The sequence below is a fragment of the Babylonia areolata genome, chromosome 1, assembly GCF_041734735.1.
Source record: "Babylonia areolata isolate BAREFJ2019XMU chromosome 1, ASM4173473v1, whole genome shotgun sequence".
Classification (NCBI taxonomy): domain Eukaryota; kingdom Metazoa; phylum Mollusca; class Gastropoda; order Neogastropoda; family Buccinidae; genus Babylonia; species Babylonia areolata.
The window spans coordinates 68,682,266-68,699,054 of record NC_134876.1 but is presented as its reverse complement, the minus strand read 5'-3'; the positions used below and the strand labels follow the sequence as shown (position 1 = coordinate 68,699,054).

Genomic DNA, 16,789 nt, shown 5'->3' with positions numbered 1-16,789 from the left:
TCTGGTCCATACTGTGCATTTGTCCCAACTTCCTTGCTATATTATGTCAATTTCTCACAATGTTCCAGTCCAACTTTAAAATAACTTAGATGAGTGGTGATGATTTGAGAGTTCATCAGCTGACAACTGTGTATGCTTGCTCATGGGTCAGTTCTGTGTTCATGATTTGCTTCTTTCTGGCTGACTTGTAGGGTTTCATGTTTTATAGACATCAAGGGTCAAAATGCCCCATTGTTTTTTTGCTTTCAGTTGTTTCTCTTTGGTTTTGTGTGTATGTGCGTTTGTCAAACTGTAACAAGACTTTGGCCATCAGAGTACTGGTACTCTTCGAACTGAACACATATTTTCTTTTTTGGTTGTTGGAGTTGTTAAGACTTGAGTATCGGTCAGAAAGGACAGTTGTGATTAATCATAATATCTATACATGTAAAGCTGAGAGCACCCATTTATATTGTAATCATGATCAGTACTCAAGGTACATTCCTGGAAAGATTACCACACATGACATGATGAAGATATTATTGAATGACTGATTAGATTCAGAAACAGTTGACTTGAACGAGTTTTTTTTTTCTTCCCCCCCCCCCCCCAACAAAAATGGTATCAGAATGACCAGGTATTCATTGTGATTCATAGATCGTCTGGCTTGACCAAAACACAAAATATTAAAAACTTATTGATCTGGGTGAAAACAGCTCCTAGGGAATTATCCTGCTTCATACCCTAGATATATTACACAATAGTTCCAGACAAACTTTTAAATAATCTCCATCCTCATCAGCTGATTTGACTTTGGATCACAATGAAAATTAGCATGGTCTGTTCAAAAGAAAAAATTACAACACATGCACACAGATTCTTTGCTCTCTTTTTTCTGGCAGAAACTACCCCAAACTGAGCACAATAATGAGCAACCACATGCTCAATATGTATAAACACCTTGACAAGGTTTTATTTCTAAGAATTTATTTCCACTGAATTCTGGTCCAAACAAAAAACTTACAAAGTGACAGTATGTCTTATCTCTCCCTCTTGATCTCTCCACTTTTGCACAATTTGAACAAAACATTCAGGAATGCCAGCTGCCATTTTGCTTTTGGAAATGAAAAAAAGAGGCCAGTCAGCCATTCACTGGTCAAAGTATTTTACAAAGAAATTTTATTTTCTATAACAATGGTTCACAGTCCTTTAAAAATCTATATATTCAATTTTAACTAGTCTATACATGATACGCTCTGAACTGCATGAATAAAAATACAAAACTACTTTTTTTCTTCACATTCATCTACACGAATGCCTCTCTAAAATGAGTGCGTACATCTGACAATGAAACAATTAACATCACACCAAGTACATTCTTCATATAACTTGATCCTCATTTTTCAACTTAAGTGATGGAAACACAGGCATTCAGTCTAAAATTCATGATCAATTTTCATTTGTAAGTGGGGGATGGGTTAGGAAACAATTGCGTCAATCTGCGTACAACATTAAATGGGGAGGGGGAGTGGAGAGGGCAGAATTTTTGTCAGTGTGTGTGTCTAAAGTGAATGCAAAATTATGAGAGGATAGCATAGAGTAGAAGATACAATTTTCTCTGACAGATTCTGTAATCAACTGGTAAACTTTGTAATCAGATTCACATTTCTCATTCAAAGCATTCATACTACCACATGATAAAACGCTTGTGTTTAACTGACCATACACCTCAACACATGCATATTTTTTTTTGTGCTTGTCACAAATACTGTCAGCATTTGATTTCAAAAAAAGATTTTCGTGAACATTTCTTGTTCCAATCTGTCCCCTCAGATGTGCAATGTATACATAATCACAGACTAAAAGCACTGTTCAACATCTGCAAAAATGAACAGCATCACCCATTGCATAAGCTCTCATTTCAATGAGAATTTATCAGATTCAGCACAAAAAAAAAAAAAAAAAAATCTCGAGTATAAAAGCAAAGAAAACAACAGTATGGGTAAATACAGAAATAATCAAATATCGAGTGCTTTTACAATATTTTTTATAAACATGGTTGAAAAAAATCCAGTATGGAAATGAAATTTCATATTATTATTACTGAATCTTTGATTTAACACTGTTCCCTTAACAACCAAAACATGATTTCATATGCAAAGAAATTCAGTATTTGCAAGTGTTTAGACTGGCTGGCAATATTTCTATGTAACAGCTTGATCAAGAAAACTAAAATGATCTTTGTGAAGCTTCTCTTTTTTGTTGTTGCAATGTTGGTAATATTTATCACCATAACATGACTGAAGTATTTTAACACTTATTTCAGAGAAAATACTACAGAAAATGCTACTAGTTAATTATGTGCGATTCTGACTTCTTTCTTGAAACTAGCTGCAAAAAAAAAGTAATGAACAGATAAAAAATAACATGGCAAAGGAAGCAAGCAAGTGAAATCCTGAAACAGGATTCTATACTGTCACTGAACAAGTTATTAATCTTGCTGATTGTATTCGTTACCTTCACTCAATGGAAGAAGCATGTAATTAAATCAAATAACTGAATGAACAAAATATCAATAAATAAGTAAATTAGCATTTAAAACAAAGAGGGAAAAAGGCCACTTTGAAAAGAACAGACACAAGAACTGAGAATTTTATGTATCCTAAACTGAAAAGGGCTAAGACCTATATCTGACCATTTTCTATAAAAAAAAAATAAATAAAAAAAAGAATGTACACAAATGTATGGAATGAGGGATAACGATAGCCAGTCAACAGAGAATTGGTCTAAGTAATGTGGGAGTCACCAATCACATACACACACAAAAAAAATCATACTTTGAACAATAGAGCAACAACTGAAGACAATGCAGCCAAGGTCAGGGAGATGGAGAGTGACCCAGCCCCGTTGCAGTCATCTTTATCGCAGTGGCAATAGAAGACCTTGAATCTGTAAGTTCCTGTACGTTCGATGCACTCCAAGGGTCCCGACTCGTAGGCACACTGACGAATTGTCCTCACTTGGTAGTCATCATCGTAGTAGACTGGAAACAAAAAACGCACAAAATTAATTGTACTGCCAACTTTTTTCTTCTATTTCTTTACAAACACACAAAATTAATTGTATTGCCAACTGTTCTTCAATTTCTTTAAATACATTTTTACACTGAGGCTATACACTGGGATGAGCTTATATTTTAGGCTTTACCCCAAGAAATACAGTACTTTGAGGTCTGTCACAAAATGTCCGGGAATGGTATGTGTGTGTGTGTGTGTGTTTGTGTGTGTGTGTATGATGGTTGGTGTGTGTGACCAGAATCCCAGTGGTCTGTGAGGTCCTTGGTTTGAATCTCAAAAGCGCATGGTGCAGTAGCACTAGCAGCTTAAGGAAGGAGATTTTTCGGATCTTCCAGATCCACGGCTGTGCAGACCTGTGCCATGTCCCCCCAACCCCACCCCTTTGTATGAGTGGACAAACACATTGCATATTTTCTCTTTTCTATTTCATTTGTGGGCTGCTGCTAGCATGCTCAAAGGGTGGACTAATATGACTTGTTCACCAGCTATTTATGTCACAAAACTTCAGGACTGGGCGCATGTCAGGAGTTGTCGCATTTCCATAACCCACCAAACATGGATTATAGGAGACTTGACAAGTGCATTAAAATTTTGGTCTTGTGTGTCTGTCTACTCTTACACACTGAAAGGGTTGATGCTGAAAAAGCACCAGCAGTTCTGCACATACTGACCAAGGAAACCAAATTTTTTTTCTTTTTCTTTTTTACAAGTCCGTCCTTCACCCACCACTGACCAGCTGCCATCCTGATCCAGGATTCAAACCCACAGACCTCAGTGACCAGCAGGACAGTGATCATAGCTCTAACTACTCAGCCATCCCACCCATCAGCTTTGAAGATCAGTTACACTTTGTTTCACTCGGGTGAAAATAGAGAAAAGGGCAGTTCAGACAGCATTTTTTGCCTACTGTCTGTGCTGTCACATAGTTCAGAAAATTTTCTTCCCTGCACCTGTGCCAAGACAACAGGTATTTAACAAAACTGTGTTCCCAGAGTCTCTGCCTGGTACAAACGGATCAGGCATCTCTCACTAATTAAATTCTGTTCTCCAGGTGCTGTCTGGCTGCAGGGCACAGAGAGTACAGATGATGGAAGTGATCAGGCCATCACTGAAAACTCAATGATTACAGAGTTTCGTTCAAATGTACTGCTGTCTCCAGTAGCTGGCAGTCATTTCAGAGAATAATATATAAAAATCCTTCAGCTCTTGACACTTCAACTCCTTTCATTTCAAAGCCTTGCTCATGAAATTTGCAGCCTCCTGTAGATTAAATGCTATGTATGAAGATAACTCAGGTGGAAGAATGAAGTCTTGGTTCTTACTCAACTCAAATTTCGTCTTACTCTGTTTCACACTGAATCTTTGGTTTTGTTACAAAAGAATGAAAAATTAGAAAATAAAAAAATTGCCATGGCAAGTGGAGGAGTTGCTCAACTACTGACAAGACATGAAAAGTGATAAGGGTTCTTTGCAAAATCCTTACCCATTCCTTCTTGTTTTTAAATACAAGTCTAAAACAGAACCATTTTTTATGCTCTTCTAAGTACTCAAAATGTCATATACTCGTAACTCTATGCAGGCATGTATACTTGAAAATCTTATCATGAATGTTAAAATTAAAGCTGTCAATGCTGTACAGTTTTAACAATTAATTACACCTCCATCTTGGGCGGAAAAATGTGATAACATTGTCCTTATATAAACTGAAATAGTCACAGTCTTCAGATAAAAAAAAAGGTTATTTCAACTTATCCACATCAAAAAATAAACAAAACCCCCTTAAATTCCACACTTACTTTCTTGTTCCATTTTTCTGCATGATGTAGCACTGTCATTGCATCTTACGCTGAAGGCCGCTGGATTGGAATCACACTCTGGTTTGACGAAGGAATTGCATTCGACACATTCCAGGGCAAAACCTGCAAACCAAGAACAACAAAAATTCAAATGATGACTCACAATCAGACATACAGCTCCTGTCTACAGTTGCCAACTGATGCTTTGATCAACAGGTGACCACATCTTGAAAACTAAAGCCCTTGCACACAGGCATCAGTCATGATTTCCAAGCACTTAGCTGTGATATATTATAAGTTTTCTACCATTTTAAAAGACGTGTCAAGCAAGCTTGTTTGGTGGTATTTCAGTCTCTGTCTCTAGGTTGTTGTGTGCTGGAAGATAACATGCTTCAATAAAGAAAAGAAACATCCCTTAACCTCTTCAGTGCCCCATGACGTATATATGTCATGAAAAATTCATCGCTATTTGCCCCGTGATTTTCACACACATTATAATGTCAGCATTTTAGGATTTTTCACATTTCTATTTTAAAGTTGATGTGTCCCAATAGCCACCAGTCAGAAAGCTTGATATATCTTCTTTAATTATCCCCAAGGAGGAATAGCCAATCACGCTCTGTATAATTTCTGGATATTATTGTCAGTACCCCCCTCACAATGCTTTCAAAATGGTGGATGACAAACCACAAACTCACCCTAGTGGTTTGAAACAGCAGTATGTTACTACAAAAAATTAAGATTTTGCCATCCAAGACGTTGCAGAAGCTTTACAAGTCACTGACATTGATGAACTGAGCACTTGGTGTGGCAAAATCTTGTTGGATGGTTTGCTTGACTTTACTGAATGTTAGAATGATTTGCAGAGAGAAGGGAGGGTGGTGGTAGTTGAAGAGCTAGATGTTGCCAGCAAAGGAGAGAAAGCAGAGCAGGAAGTCGAGTATAGCTCTGTGGCTGACCTACAGTTGACCTCAAATCCAAACCATCCACTAATTCAGGGCAGGGAGGGACACAAAGAGTGATGAAGGGGGTGAACAGTTTTGCAAAATCATGATTCATATGCACAAGAAAGTTTTAGAAAAGCATGCTTGCACTGCACTGATCGAACAGTGATGTCTGCAAGTGACCTTGTGAACAGTGCCCACCCCCTGCACTGTGGACCAACTGGGTCACTTTCAACATTTTTGATACAATGTGAAAGTAACGAGAAGTGAGTGGGCACGGCACAGACAGGAGTTAGAACAGAAGGACATGTATACATACTGATTACTATAATCATTATGTTATACATAAATAAATGAACTTCTAACTATCAGAATTTGATAAATTGTCTGTTCATTTTCCTTTCAGAAAATTATGGGTTATGTATATTTTCTTGCAGTAGTTTGTTTACATGCTAGAATTTTTTAAAAATTAATTATCACCCTCCACAACTCAAAATTGCCTGGCAAACAGGAAGCATAAGTCAAAATAATGCTTGGCACTGAGGAAGTTAAACAAGCAAAAATCAAGTCTTTACATCTATGGGAAATGATGGACCATTCTGATGTTCATTTCAGTTCAAGGTAACAAAATTTGATGAGTGGTTCAAGTTCTATTTTCTGACACCAAAGAGAAGAAAACAGGACAGTGAATCAAAGCATGTGCATAGGTCATACACATGTACACACACTCACAGAGGAAAATGCATTGACACTTTTTTTTCATGGGCTGCGACTCCCATATTCACTTGTACACACCAGTCTGCTTTTACGTATGGGAATGTTTTTATCCCAGCCATGTTGGTAGTCATACCCCTATTTTCTGGGTGGTGGAGATGCTTTCTGGGTACATTCTTGTTTCAATATGATTGTATCCCACTGAATGCTGACATGGATTATGGGACCTTTAATGTGCATATTTGATTTTGATCTTCTGCATGCATATATATATACACAATGGGGGTTCAGGCACTAGCAGGTCTGCGCATATGCTGACCTGAGATTGGAAAAATCTCAACCCTTTACCCATGAGGTACCATGACCAGAATTCAAACCCGGGACTATCAGACTGAAAGTCCAATGCTTTAATTACTCGACTGTTGACCCTTCATTTCTTTCTTCTTCTTTTTTTTTTCTTTTCTTTTCAATAAACAATACCTCTATCTATTCAACTGGAAATTAATCATGCATCCACAGGCTCGTCATTTACCCCACACGATATCTCAGTTCACAGTCGAGTCTAGCACATACAGAGTATGACAAAGGTTTCAAACACACACACACACACCCAACAGACTTCAAGTACAACACACCACAAAATTCAAACAATCTATAAATCAATTAATTTACAGTCTAAGGTAGGTGGTGAACATTGGAAGAAGACGGGCTGGTGACAGAACTCTGTATGTGCGCGCATGCAAGCACATTCATGCGTATTCATTTATGTACGTACTAAACTTAAAATCATGTTAATCTGTTGATAGTCATTTTAGCAAACGTACATTACAAACTAATAAATGAACAAACCTGCCAACAGCTGACAGTGCTTCTTACTATATGGAGCTTAGTCTTCCTAATTTCATCAATGATGAACAATGTGTTTGTGTGTGTTTTATTATTCCCCCATGTCAAATATAATTGATAAAAACAATTGAAAGACAAACCTGTCAATAATTTTAACAAAAGTGAGAAACAGATAAGGTGAATGGACAAACAAGTACTCTGATTTTTGTGTGTTCTCTGGTTTTGTGTCAACTTGCTACCAGGCACTTTAACACATACTTTACGGTTTACTTTTCTTTTTCTTTTTTTTTTAAAGTCCATTGTTTGTTTTGTCCTTCAGATTTTAACAAGGATGATATCCTGGGAGTCCTATAAATATTGTCATGCAGACTCATTTTACTTAAAATATACATCAAACTAACACAGGAATATGATACATTACAATGCACATTGCACACATTAAACAGTAATCGCCAAATGAGTCCATTAACCCAACATGTTACATAACACTTCATGATGATACTCATCAGGCACAACATCATGAACATATTGTAAACTTTATACACATTTATCCCTCCGTACTGGTCAGGAAAGCAGGTATCTCAAAGGGTCTGGTTGTTTTGCTGAAGGGCGCAAGTCTGAACACCAATTATTACCCTTGTTTATTTAAATGTGACAGTATAAATTATATATATATATACAGTCTCACATTACCTGATCAGTAATCTATAATACTGGTAACTGACACACATGTATACATGTACCAACTGTTAGAGTTAACATGTAGTCCCCTTTATACACTAAGTAAAACAGAAAATGTAAGGCAGATATCTGCATGTGTTGACCTTTCTCTCTTTTCAGCAGGCAGATACTATTCCTGATGCAATCCAGCTGACCTTCTAGCCAAAGTCAACTTCCTCAATAATTCCACATTTTCCTTTGCATTCTTGCAATTGGATCCATCTGCTGTCTTTGAAGTGGCTGATGTTTTAAGCTGATAATGCTAAGTGAGTCTTCTGCCAATGGCTGTAAACAACAAACAGGTCCAATAAAAAAAATATTTTAAAATATTACAATTTCAGACTTAGTTACACATGAAACCTTTTCAAATGAAATCATTTCCTGTTAACCTCATGAATAAAATTATATTACAAAAGTTAAAAAAAAAGAAAAAAAAAAGACAGTCATTAACAACTAATAAACAAGCCAATACATTTTTTTTTTTTATCTTGGTAAGATTTTCCCCCTTCCATTTTTTTTCAACATTAGATTCTGAACTTTGGTTTCATTTCTAACTTTAAATGATGGGCAAACCATAAATCTAAAAACAAACAAACAAGAGCACTGGGGCTTTTTTCATACCTGTTAGTGCTACTGGCAGAGAAATCAAAATCTTTGTTTAGGTACCAAGGAAAAGATAAAACTGTCAAGGTATATCTCTGCCTTACTGAGTTATAGATCATGAATGGTTGGGTTTGCTCCTTTCACGAAAACAAAACTGTATTCAATTTAAAGTCAAGTAAAGGTCTACAACTATCTTTTTTTTGCCAATGATCTGTCATGTCATTTTAATATTCATGCAAAAATAATTCATGTTTTAAAAATGTTACTGTGCTTACAATAATATAAATCTGAAGTGTGGGGAAAACTACTAAACTGGAAAATGAAAAGATAAACCGTAAAAAAAAAAAAAAATTAAAAAATTAAATAATTGCAGAGATTTGATAATAGGTTTATCAGTTCTCTTTGACAGTTCGGAAGCGACTAAATGACCTAATATTTCTTGCTCTAGAACTCGAGAGTCTGTGTAAAAAATAAAAAAAATTAATAAAAAATAATAAAAAAGAGAGAAAAATATATTCAGACTTCTCAAAACATTCCCAGAAGCCTTTCGGGGTGACTACACATTCTTTTTTTTTTTTTTTTTTTTTTTTTTTACTTCGCCCTCGGCAAAGCCTCAGATTCTGACTTCGAAGAGAAGTGGTAACAAAATGAGGTCAAAACTTACCAGCTACCGATAAACAAAAACAAAAGTAGGCCTAGCATGCGCACTGGACCCTTTGTGCAGACAGTAAAGAAGTTGCTGGGCAAAGTGATCGAAAAACAATCAACATTAATTATTCACCTTCTCCGGCTAGCACGACGAGGAGAAAAGCAACCGCAACAATAAAGTGGAAAGAACCCATCGCGAGAGTCGGGAAACAGCTCCTGTCCGTCGTCGTGCCTGGAAGGAAAGACCAAAGACAGTTGACGATCACAGCTTAGCTACCTCCTGCCTGCGGTCACCTTCGCACACGCTTTTGCGTCCCCTTGTGGCGCCACCTTCCTGTCAGACAGTGGAGGTTGACGATTGGGCAAGGGCAAAAAAAAATTTCACAACGATATAGTTGATTTCAGTATTCAGTCACTCGTGAAAAAGTGGGTCAGTGACTGCAGGCGATTTTATCCCAGTCGAGATTTGCTGATCGTTAAGGATTTAGCGGCATTTGCATCACGAGAGCTGCATATGGCGCAATGCTTGTTGCGAAATGATATTTATGTCAAAACATCGATGCGAAAATTGGAAGGAAAGGTCGAAGGGGAAAGAAGAGAGGTCAGTGAAAGAGAGAGAAGGGGATGGGAGGAAAGAGGTTTGACGCAATGTGACAAGAACGGGCATGACATGCGTGACAAAGTTGCAGGAGGAAACAATCAGATGTCATACAAAATCATTGCAGACACCGGGAGCAGAGCACTGAACCAGACAAACATATCGTGAAGGGACGGAATGTGTGTATTTCTGCCGGTAGTTGTTGTTGTTGTTCAAGTTTTGTTTGCGATATTCTTTCTCGTAAAAATGTAATGTATATTCAACAAGAACCACACCAGTTAAATAAACGGGCATATGAACTTGAGCAAACATTCCCCCATCCTTATTATCACCTTATGACTGATTCCCTAATCTGACTGATACACACTCACACACAAAAAAGGCCAGTACAAACCGCTGTGTCAGTTAGTCCTGTCTACAGTCTCTATACTGACTTTTCATGTATTCTCTTGTTTTCTTATCTTGATATAGCAAGTAAATTTCCAAGGTTCAGACCAAAAAATGATAATCAATGGACGGTGGAGATATAGGCTAGATAGATAGATTAGATGTATACTGAGATAGATATTACTGCATTGATGCCGCCGCAGCCGGTCACGTATCTCTGCCAGTCGTATCGATCAGGAGACTAGCTGATCAGACAATGTACGTGATGCTGAAATTCAGAAGCTGCCAGGCGGCCTCACAATGATAAAAAAAAAAGAAAAAGAAAAGAAAAAAAAAGCCTCGTATAAGGATAGATGTAGTCGTGTCGTGTAGTCAGTGTGTCAACTGATGTCGTGTGTGTGTGTGTGTGTGTGTGTGTGTGTGTGTGTGTGTACCTAAGTAGTGTGTGTGTGTGTGTGTGCCAGGGGTGTATCAGTGTGTGTGTGTGCGTGTGTGTGCCGGTGTCGATGTGTGTGTGCTAGTAGTTTGCCGTATGTGTTTGTACGAGTGTCTGTGTATCTGTGGTTGTGTCAGTGTAAAAGAGAGAGGGAAATGCCGAGAAACTGACATGCACGGAGATTTGTTGCGATCAACGTCAGTCACTGAGTCAGTGAGTATGAGTAATTGCCTATTGCCTAACTTCTGACGAAAGGGAAAGCTGTCACCACTGAGCACACACACACACACACACACACACCGTGACACTGGCACACTCACACACACACACACACACACACACACACACACACACACCGTGACACTGGCACACACACACACACATACACACACGCACGCACGCACGCACTCAGGCACATACACGTGACACACACACTCAGTGGCACACGGCACACACACACACACACACACACACACACACACACACACACACACACACACACACACACACACACACACACACACATTTCCTTCCTCTCTTTTACTTCACTGACGTGAACCATACGAAATGCGTCTGTGCTCCCAGTCATCCGGTATAATTGCTGTCACTGACAACCACACTGTACGCTTGCGTGTGTGTGTGTGTGTGTGCGCGCGCGCGTGCGTGTGTGTGTGCGCGCGCGCTTTTTTTTTTTTAACACACACACACACTCCCAGGCTCGTCATGACAGTCAAGGTGTCCTTTCCCAAGCATCTGCCACCGCTCCTTCAAAATGTCAGCCTACTGGGTGTCAGCTAGTATCAGCTAGAATCTTGACAATGCTGGCTTTCAGTGTTTTATTGCGGCCTGCCTTGCGAGCACATGTGTAATATATGTAGGCTATATATACTATAGTTACTCCAGTCAGTGCCGGTAATTTTCGACTGCCATTCTTTGTCAGTGGAAAAAACATGCAGCTCTTTCGTCGTCAGTGAAAAAAAAAAGGCCCATATAAATATTTGATCCACTGGCAAGCACGTAGTAGTAGTAGTAGTAGTAGTAGTAGTAGTAGTAGTTTTCACTTCAACGTCTTTCCACTTCAAGTCAGTGATATTAGACTGACAGAAAAAAGGCGAGGTGGGGTGGGGGAATGGAGAAGGGGTGCTGGGGTCGTCGAGTCAGTTGCGGTAAGGTGTATGAGTGTGTGCCACGGTGTGTGTGTGTGTGTGTGTGTGTGTGTGTGTGTCAGTGTGTGTGTGTGTGTGTGTAGGTGATCGTCACGCTGAAGAAGAAAAAAATAGAACATAAGCAACTGAAATAGAAGGAAAACTAACATCAAACAAATCAGTTTTATCAAATGTCCTATTGGAGTGCGTGCTCATGAAACGTTTTGAAATAGCAGAAAACATCTTGTCAAAAATACTTTCAAGCGAACTTCCCCACGAACATTTTGGTAAAACAATTTCAGACTCGGACATTCAACTGACGTGGTTGCTGAAGATAAGTTCTCCACATATATACATTTCCCATCTTTGCTGAACTTCGCCAATAAAAACCGGCGTCCAGCTTTATCCTGTTCTGTAATGCATGACTGAATCTCCTTGATCTGATTAAATTACCGTGTGCCACATATTTGATTGATAGATATAGTTTCCAGTTTATAAACTGACATTATTTATATCATCACTTAAAACTTTGCCATTTTGCTGGTCAGTACATTTCCCTCACTGCTCCACGATGCTTGTTGTACTGAGTAATCGCCGGCATTCATACACTGACAGTGTACACACATGTACACACCGGGCATCAGTCACACACACACTCGGCCGGACGCGCGCGCCGCGCACGCATACACACGTGTCGCGCACGTACGACTTACGACATCACACACACACACACACACACACACACACACACACACGGAGATTCAAGATTCAAGATGGTTTATTCAGTCAAGGCCATAGTCCAACATGAACAGGGGGCAACAACAAAATTTTGTTTTGTATGTGTCATTGTAATTGTTAATGCAAACAGTGCAGCATATTCCATAACAAGCTCCAATAAAACTAGGATATAAGTGTCTCTCTTAAATAAATGCTTTAGAGAGAAACAAAGCAAAACTACGTCATCACCGATGACATCAGTAAACACAGTCGAAACGTACATGGATATACATAATATTTTTTTTAGGAATGAGCTGGATTGGACAGGACATTTCAAAACAAAATGGACTTCATCCTCTCTGGATTCCCCGGACAAAGGACACATTAAACCAGAATGAGTAAATGGATTTATAACGATATCTAACACAGACGGAGAGAGAGAGAGAGTGTGTGTGTCACTGATCGACTAGCCGAATACTGATTTAGACTGATACCATAGTTTTTTTTATGTCCACAGATTATTCCTCTATCTGTCTCCCTGTCTCTGCGTCTGTATGTCTGTCTGGTTCTGTCTGTCTGTCTCTCTTTCTCTCTCTCCAAATCCAGCACAGCGAGTTATTCATCAAAGTCAAAAGTTTGTCCTGTCCTCCGTAGCTGTGGGACCGTACCCTAGGCTTCGCTTGACTGCCGTTGTCACCCCCCACCATCCCTCCACCACCCTGCTCTGTTTCCTCCATGACCGGTCCTCACTTCCCTCCCCACCTCCCAATCCTTGTGAAGGTCAAACACAGGACAGCCAAGTCCACTGGAATGAGTGTTGTGTAAAAAAGAAGAAGAAAAAAAGAAGTTATGTATTTGTCAGTCTTTTTCCTTCTTGCCGTTTAAAAAAAAAAATGCACCAGCTCATGACAGAAGCCAGTCTTCCTTCTAATCTTTTCGGTTTTTAACATGTCCATGGTTTTTAACATGTCCACGCTCAGTACAGCACCAGTGTATGACAGAAGCCATTCTATCTTTATGCCACGGTTTTTAAAACGCCCAAGTTACTGATAGCACGCACACAACGGCACAACTGTCTCGCTCGCTGAAATCATTTTTGACTCACTTGTGTAAACAAAGTGAGTCTATGTTTTAACCCGGTGTTCGGTTGTGTGTGTGTGTGTGTGTGTGTGTGTCCGTGGTAAACTTTAACATTGACATTTTCTCTGCAAATACTTTGTTAGTTGATACCAAATTAGGCATACAAAAAGGAAAAATTCAGTTCTTTCCAGTCATCTTGTTTAAAACAATATTGCACCTCTTGGATGGGCACAAAAAAAAAGGAAGCCTAATTATATGCAAACTACATTTACTGTTATATTTATATTTTTTGTATTCTCTAAACTTGGCACTTTGATCTGATATTCTGACACATCAACAAGAGCAGTCATTATTATCATTTTTTGTTCAAACAGGAACTTCTTTTGCTAAGCATTATTTTGCAAACGTCAGTTTTGGTGCAGATAGTAAAAAAGGGAAATTACTCTGTAATTAATGCTAGGGGACTTAATTTGCTTTAAACTGATCTTTCTCATCTTAGACATTACATTTTGAAATTATACTCAATACATGAAAAGCTTGGATTTTTTTTTTTTAAGCGTATCACGAGTGAGACTTGAAGGCCTTGCCTCTCTTGTTTAAGTCTGCTCTGAAAACACATCTTTTCCAACAGCAGTAACAGCATTTAGTTGTTTTGTTTGTTTGTTTTTTTCGTTTTTTGTTGTTGTTGTTGTTGTTGTTGTTTTTTGTTTGTTTGTTTGGGGGTTTTTTGTTTGTTTTTTACACACGCACGCACGCACACATGTTGATTTCATAATTATCACAGCACTGGAGTACAGTGGCAAAGTGATCGATGATGTAGAAATTCTTAATAAACACTGGCGCAGCTGACCGTGGCTGAGAAAGAATGGCCGTAGCAATAACAGCTGCAACGTCAGCAAATACAGATAGTAATGTTCAGTCATTCAAATGTATGTCCAGTGCATTTTAATGCATCGTTACTGGAAATCAGAATCTGGTAGAACGACCCTCTTAACTTACAAGGTGAACCCCCCTCCCCAAAGTTTGTCTGAAAGAGAGAGAGAGAGGGGGGGGGGGGGGCGGAGAGAGAGGAGACCCTTCCTCCTCCCTCCTCCGCTCTACACCACTCCACAGTGTGTGCTTAGTAAATAGCAAGCCACCATTATAGTTTGTACTGTGCCGTCTTTTGTACCCTCATTCAAGAGTTGGCTGAAAGAGTCCTGCACGAAAAAGGTAGACTGATAAGGGTTGGTAAGACTACGGCAAGAGATCACATGCATAGTGTCCAGTTTCTACATTTCGCCCAGTGCCGGTAACGATGGCAACAAAATTAACACTTTGGTAATTTCATAATGATTTTTTATAATCGCGCAGTCATTCAAGGTTTGAAGGAATGAACATGATCGATGTCGTAAAGCCGTTTACGAAGATAACGAGCAGGCTAACTATACATGGAGACAACATGATAGTCAAGAGGACGGGTGTCAGCCCTGAAGACTCGGACAACGACCACCTGTGTGGCAGACCTCATGCAGACAGCCACTGGTGGTTGAAATCAGTGGTGGTTAAGGTTCTGTCAACTCACGGCAGCTGACTGGCGAGGGATATGAATAAATTCTGTGGGTTTCGGTGAAAAGTACCACATCTCGACACATGATGTGGCCTTGACTGAAAAAACACCTTCAGCGATCGAGATACGTCCCAATTCTGACACGGCTGAGATAAACAGAAGTGCATCAGATGCATCATGTCCTATGATGATTTGAGCAGACGGATGACTTGATGTAGAGATTTTGTGACCGCCCATGGACTATTTCCAAACGGTGGCTGAATAGTTAGAGCGTTGGATTCTCACTCGACAGTTTCCTGAGTTCGATCCCCAGTTTCCGAGGGCGAGTCGGCGCACCTGGTGTGTGAAGGGTAGACTGAGATCTTTCAGGTCAACATATATATATATATATTGTGTGCAGACCTCAGTACCGTAGTGCCTGAACCCCTTTGCCGATGTGTATACGCATGCAGATTATCCGGCCGGCAAATAGGCACGTTCAGTTAAAGACCCTGTAATCCTTGTCCGCAGCGTTCGGTGGGTTATGGAAACACGAAAATACACACGACTGATTCATCAGCAAGTTCATGTCTTGTAAGGGAAGATGAAGAAGAAGAAGAAGAAGACGAAGCAAACAATACAAACAGTTGAAAGCGGCCCTCGATGTGCCAATGTGGTGTGTGGTAAGGCAACCGAAGAACAAGGGGGATGAGACGGGTATGCAAACATGCTGGCCTCTGTGCATTTGGTATACCGATGAAATTTAGTATTGAATTTTTACAAAATGGACGAAACGGTCACCACAGCCGGGTTCTGAAGCCGGCTTACCACAACTGAGGTTCTGCTGCATCATTACAGCGTTCCGGCGCTGTGGTGTCCGTTCAAGTTGCTACAGCAACTTGAATCTGATTGGATCCCTGCGTGTGTTGCCGCGGCGTTGGAGTCCCCAAATAATCATCCACTTGATTTAATCAACCTCCCAGACTGGCGCCATCCGGATGAACTCCCAAACCCATTCCTAAATCCGTTGGAAAAAGCATCCTGGTCGGGTTGCATGAGCGATCTTGGCGTCGGAATGTTTGCTTCGTGTTCAGAATTTTCTAAAGGCTACGCTAGTTCCACACATCTAGCCGGGAAAATTCTTAATGTAAAGCAAATTAACGCTGCAACCCATGCATTCGATGGAACGGAGTAATTTTCTTCTTCGTTTCTTAATTCTTCTTCTGCTCCAACTGTTCTCAACTTTGTGAATGTAAAGAGTGACTAGTGCACCGCACAGAAAAACTGTAAATCACCAGATTCCTCCATGCAGGTCTTTCAATTGTGTGTCAAAGCCTTGGTCTCTGCAAAATGGTTTCCCTCTCCACTCTGCAATTTTACCAGACCATCGTTCTTTCTTTATTTCTCTCCGTCTTCTTCCCTCAATAGTTCCTTCAAATATTGGAGAACTCAGTGTCAGTTTTAGCACTGAGATCTGTTTTAGTGTCCTGGATTCTGGGACCTATTTAGACGAAAAATTCTGTGCGTCTTTTGCAACGCAGGCATGTACTGAGAAAGACATGTCTATAATT

At 39.5% G+C, this 16,789-nt stretch overlaps 1 protein-coding gene across 1 annotated transcript; it reads right to left on the bottom strand.

Annotated features, from left to right (window-relative positions):
• Positions 1 to 1,141: 1,141 nt before the first annotated feature.
• On the bottom strand, positions 1,142 to 9,653 carry LOC143286340 (UPAR/Ly6 domain-containing protein crok-like). Its single transcript, XM_076593883.1, has 3 exons — positions 9,461 to 9,653; positions 4,853 to 4,975; positions 1,142 to 3,022 (listed from the first exon to the last, which is right to left on the bottom strand). The coding sequence occupies exons 1-3, from the start codon at positions 9,519 to 9,521 to the stop codon at positions 2,811 to 2,813; spliced, it is 396 nt and encodes a 131-aa protein (XP_076449998.1). The 5' UTR covers positions 9,522 to 9,653; the 3' UTR covers positions 1,142 to 2,810.
• Between the last annotated feature and the right edge of the window lie 7,136 nt (positions 9,654 to 16,789).

Excerpts from the sequence above, each read along its gene's own strand:
- LOC143286340 (XM_076593883.1), bottom strand. The coding sequence starts at position 9,521 with ATGGGTTCTTTCCACTTTATTGTTGCGGTTGCTTTTCTCCTCGTCGTG. Across the intron at positions 4,976-9,460 it reads CGTCGTGCTAGCCGGAGAAG|GTTTTGCCCTGGAATGTGTC; the intron begins GTGAATAATTAA and ends CTTGGTTTGCAG. Across the intron at positions 3,023-4,852 it reads CAGAAAAATGGAACAAGAAA|TCTACTACGATGATGACTAC; the intron begins GTAAGTGTGGAA and ends TTTTGTTTCCAG.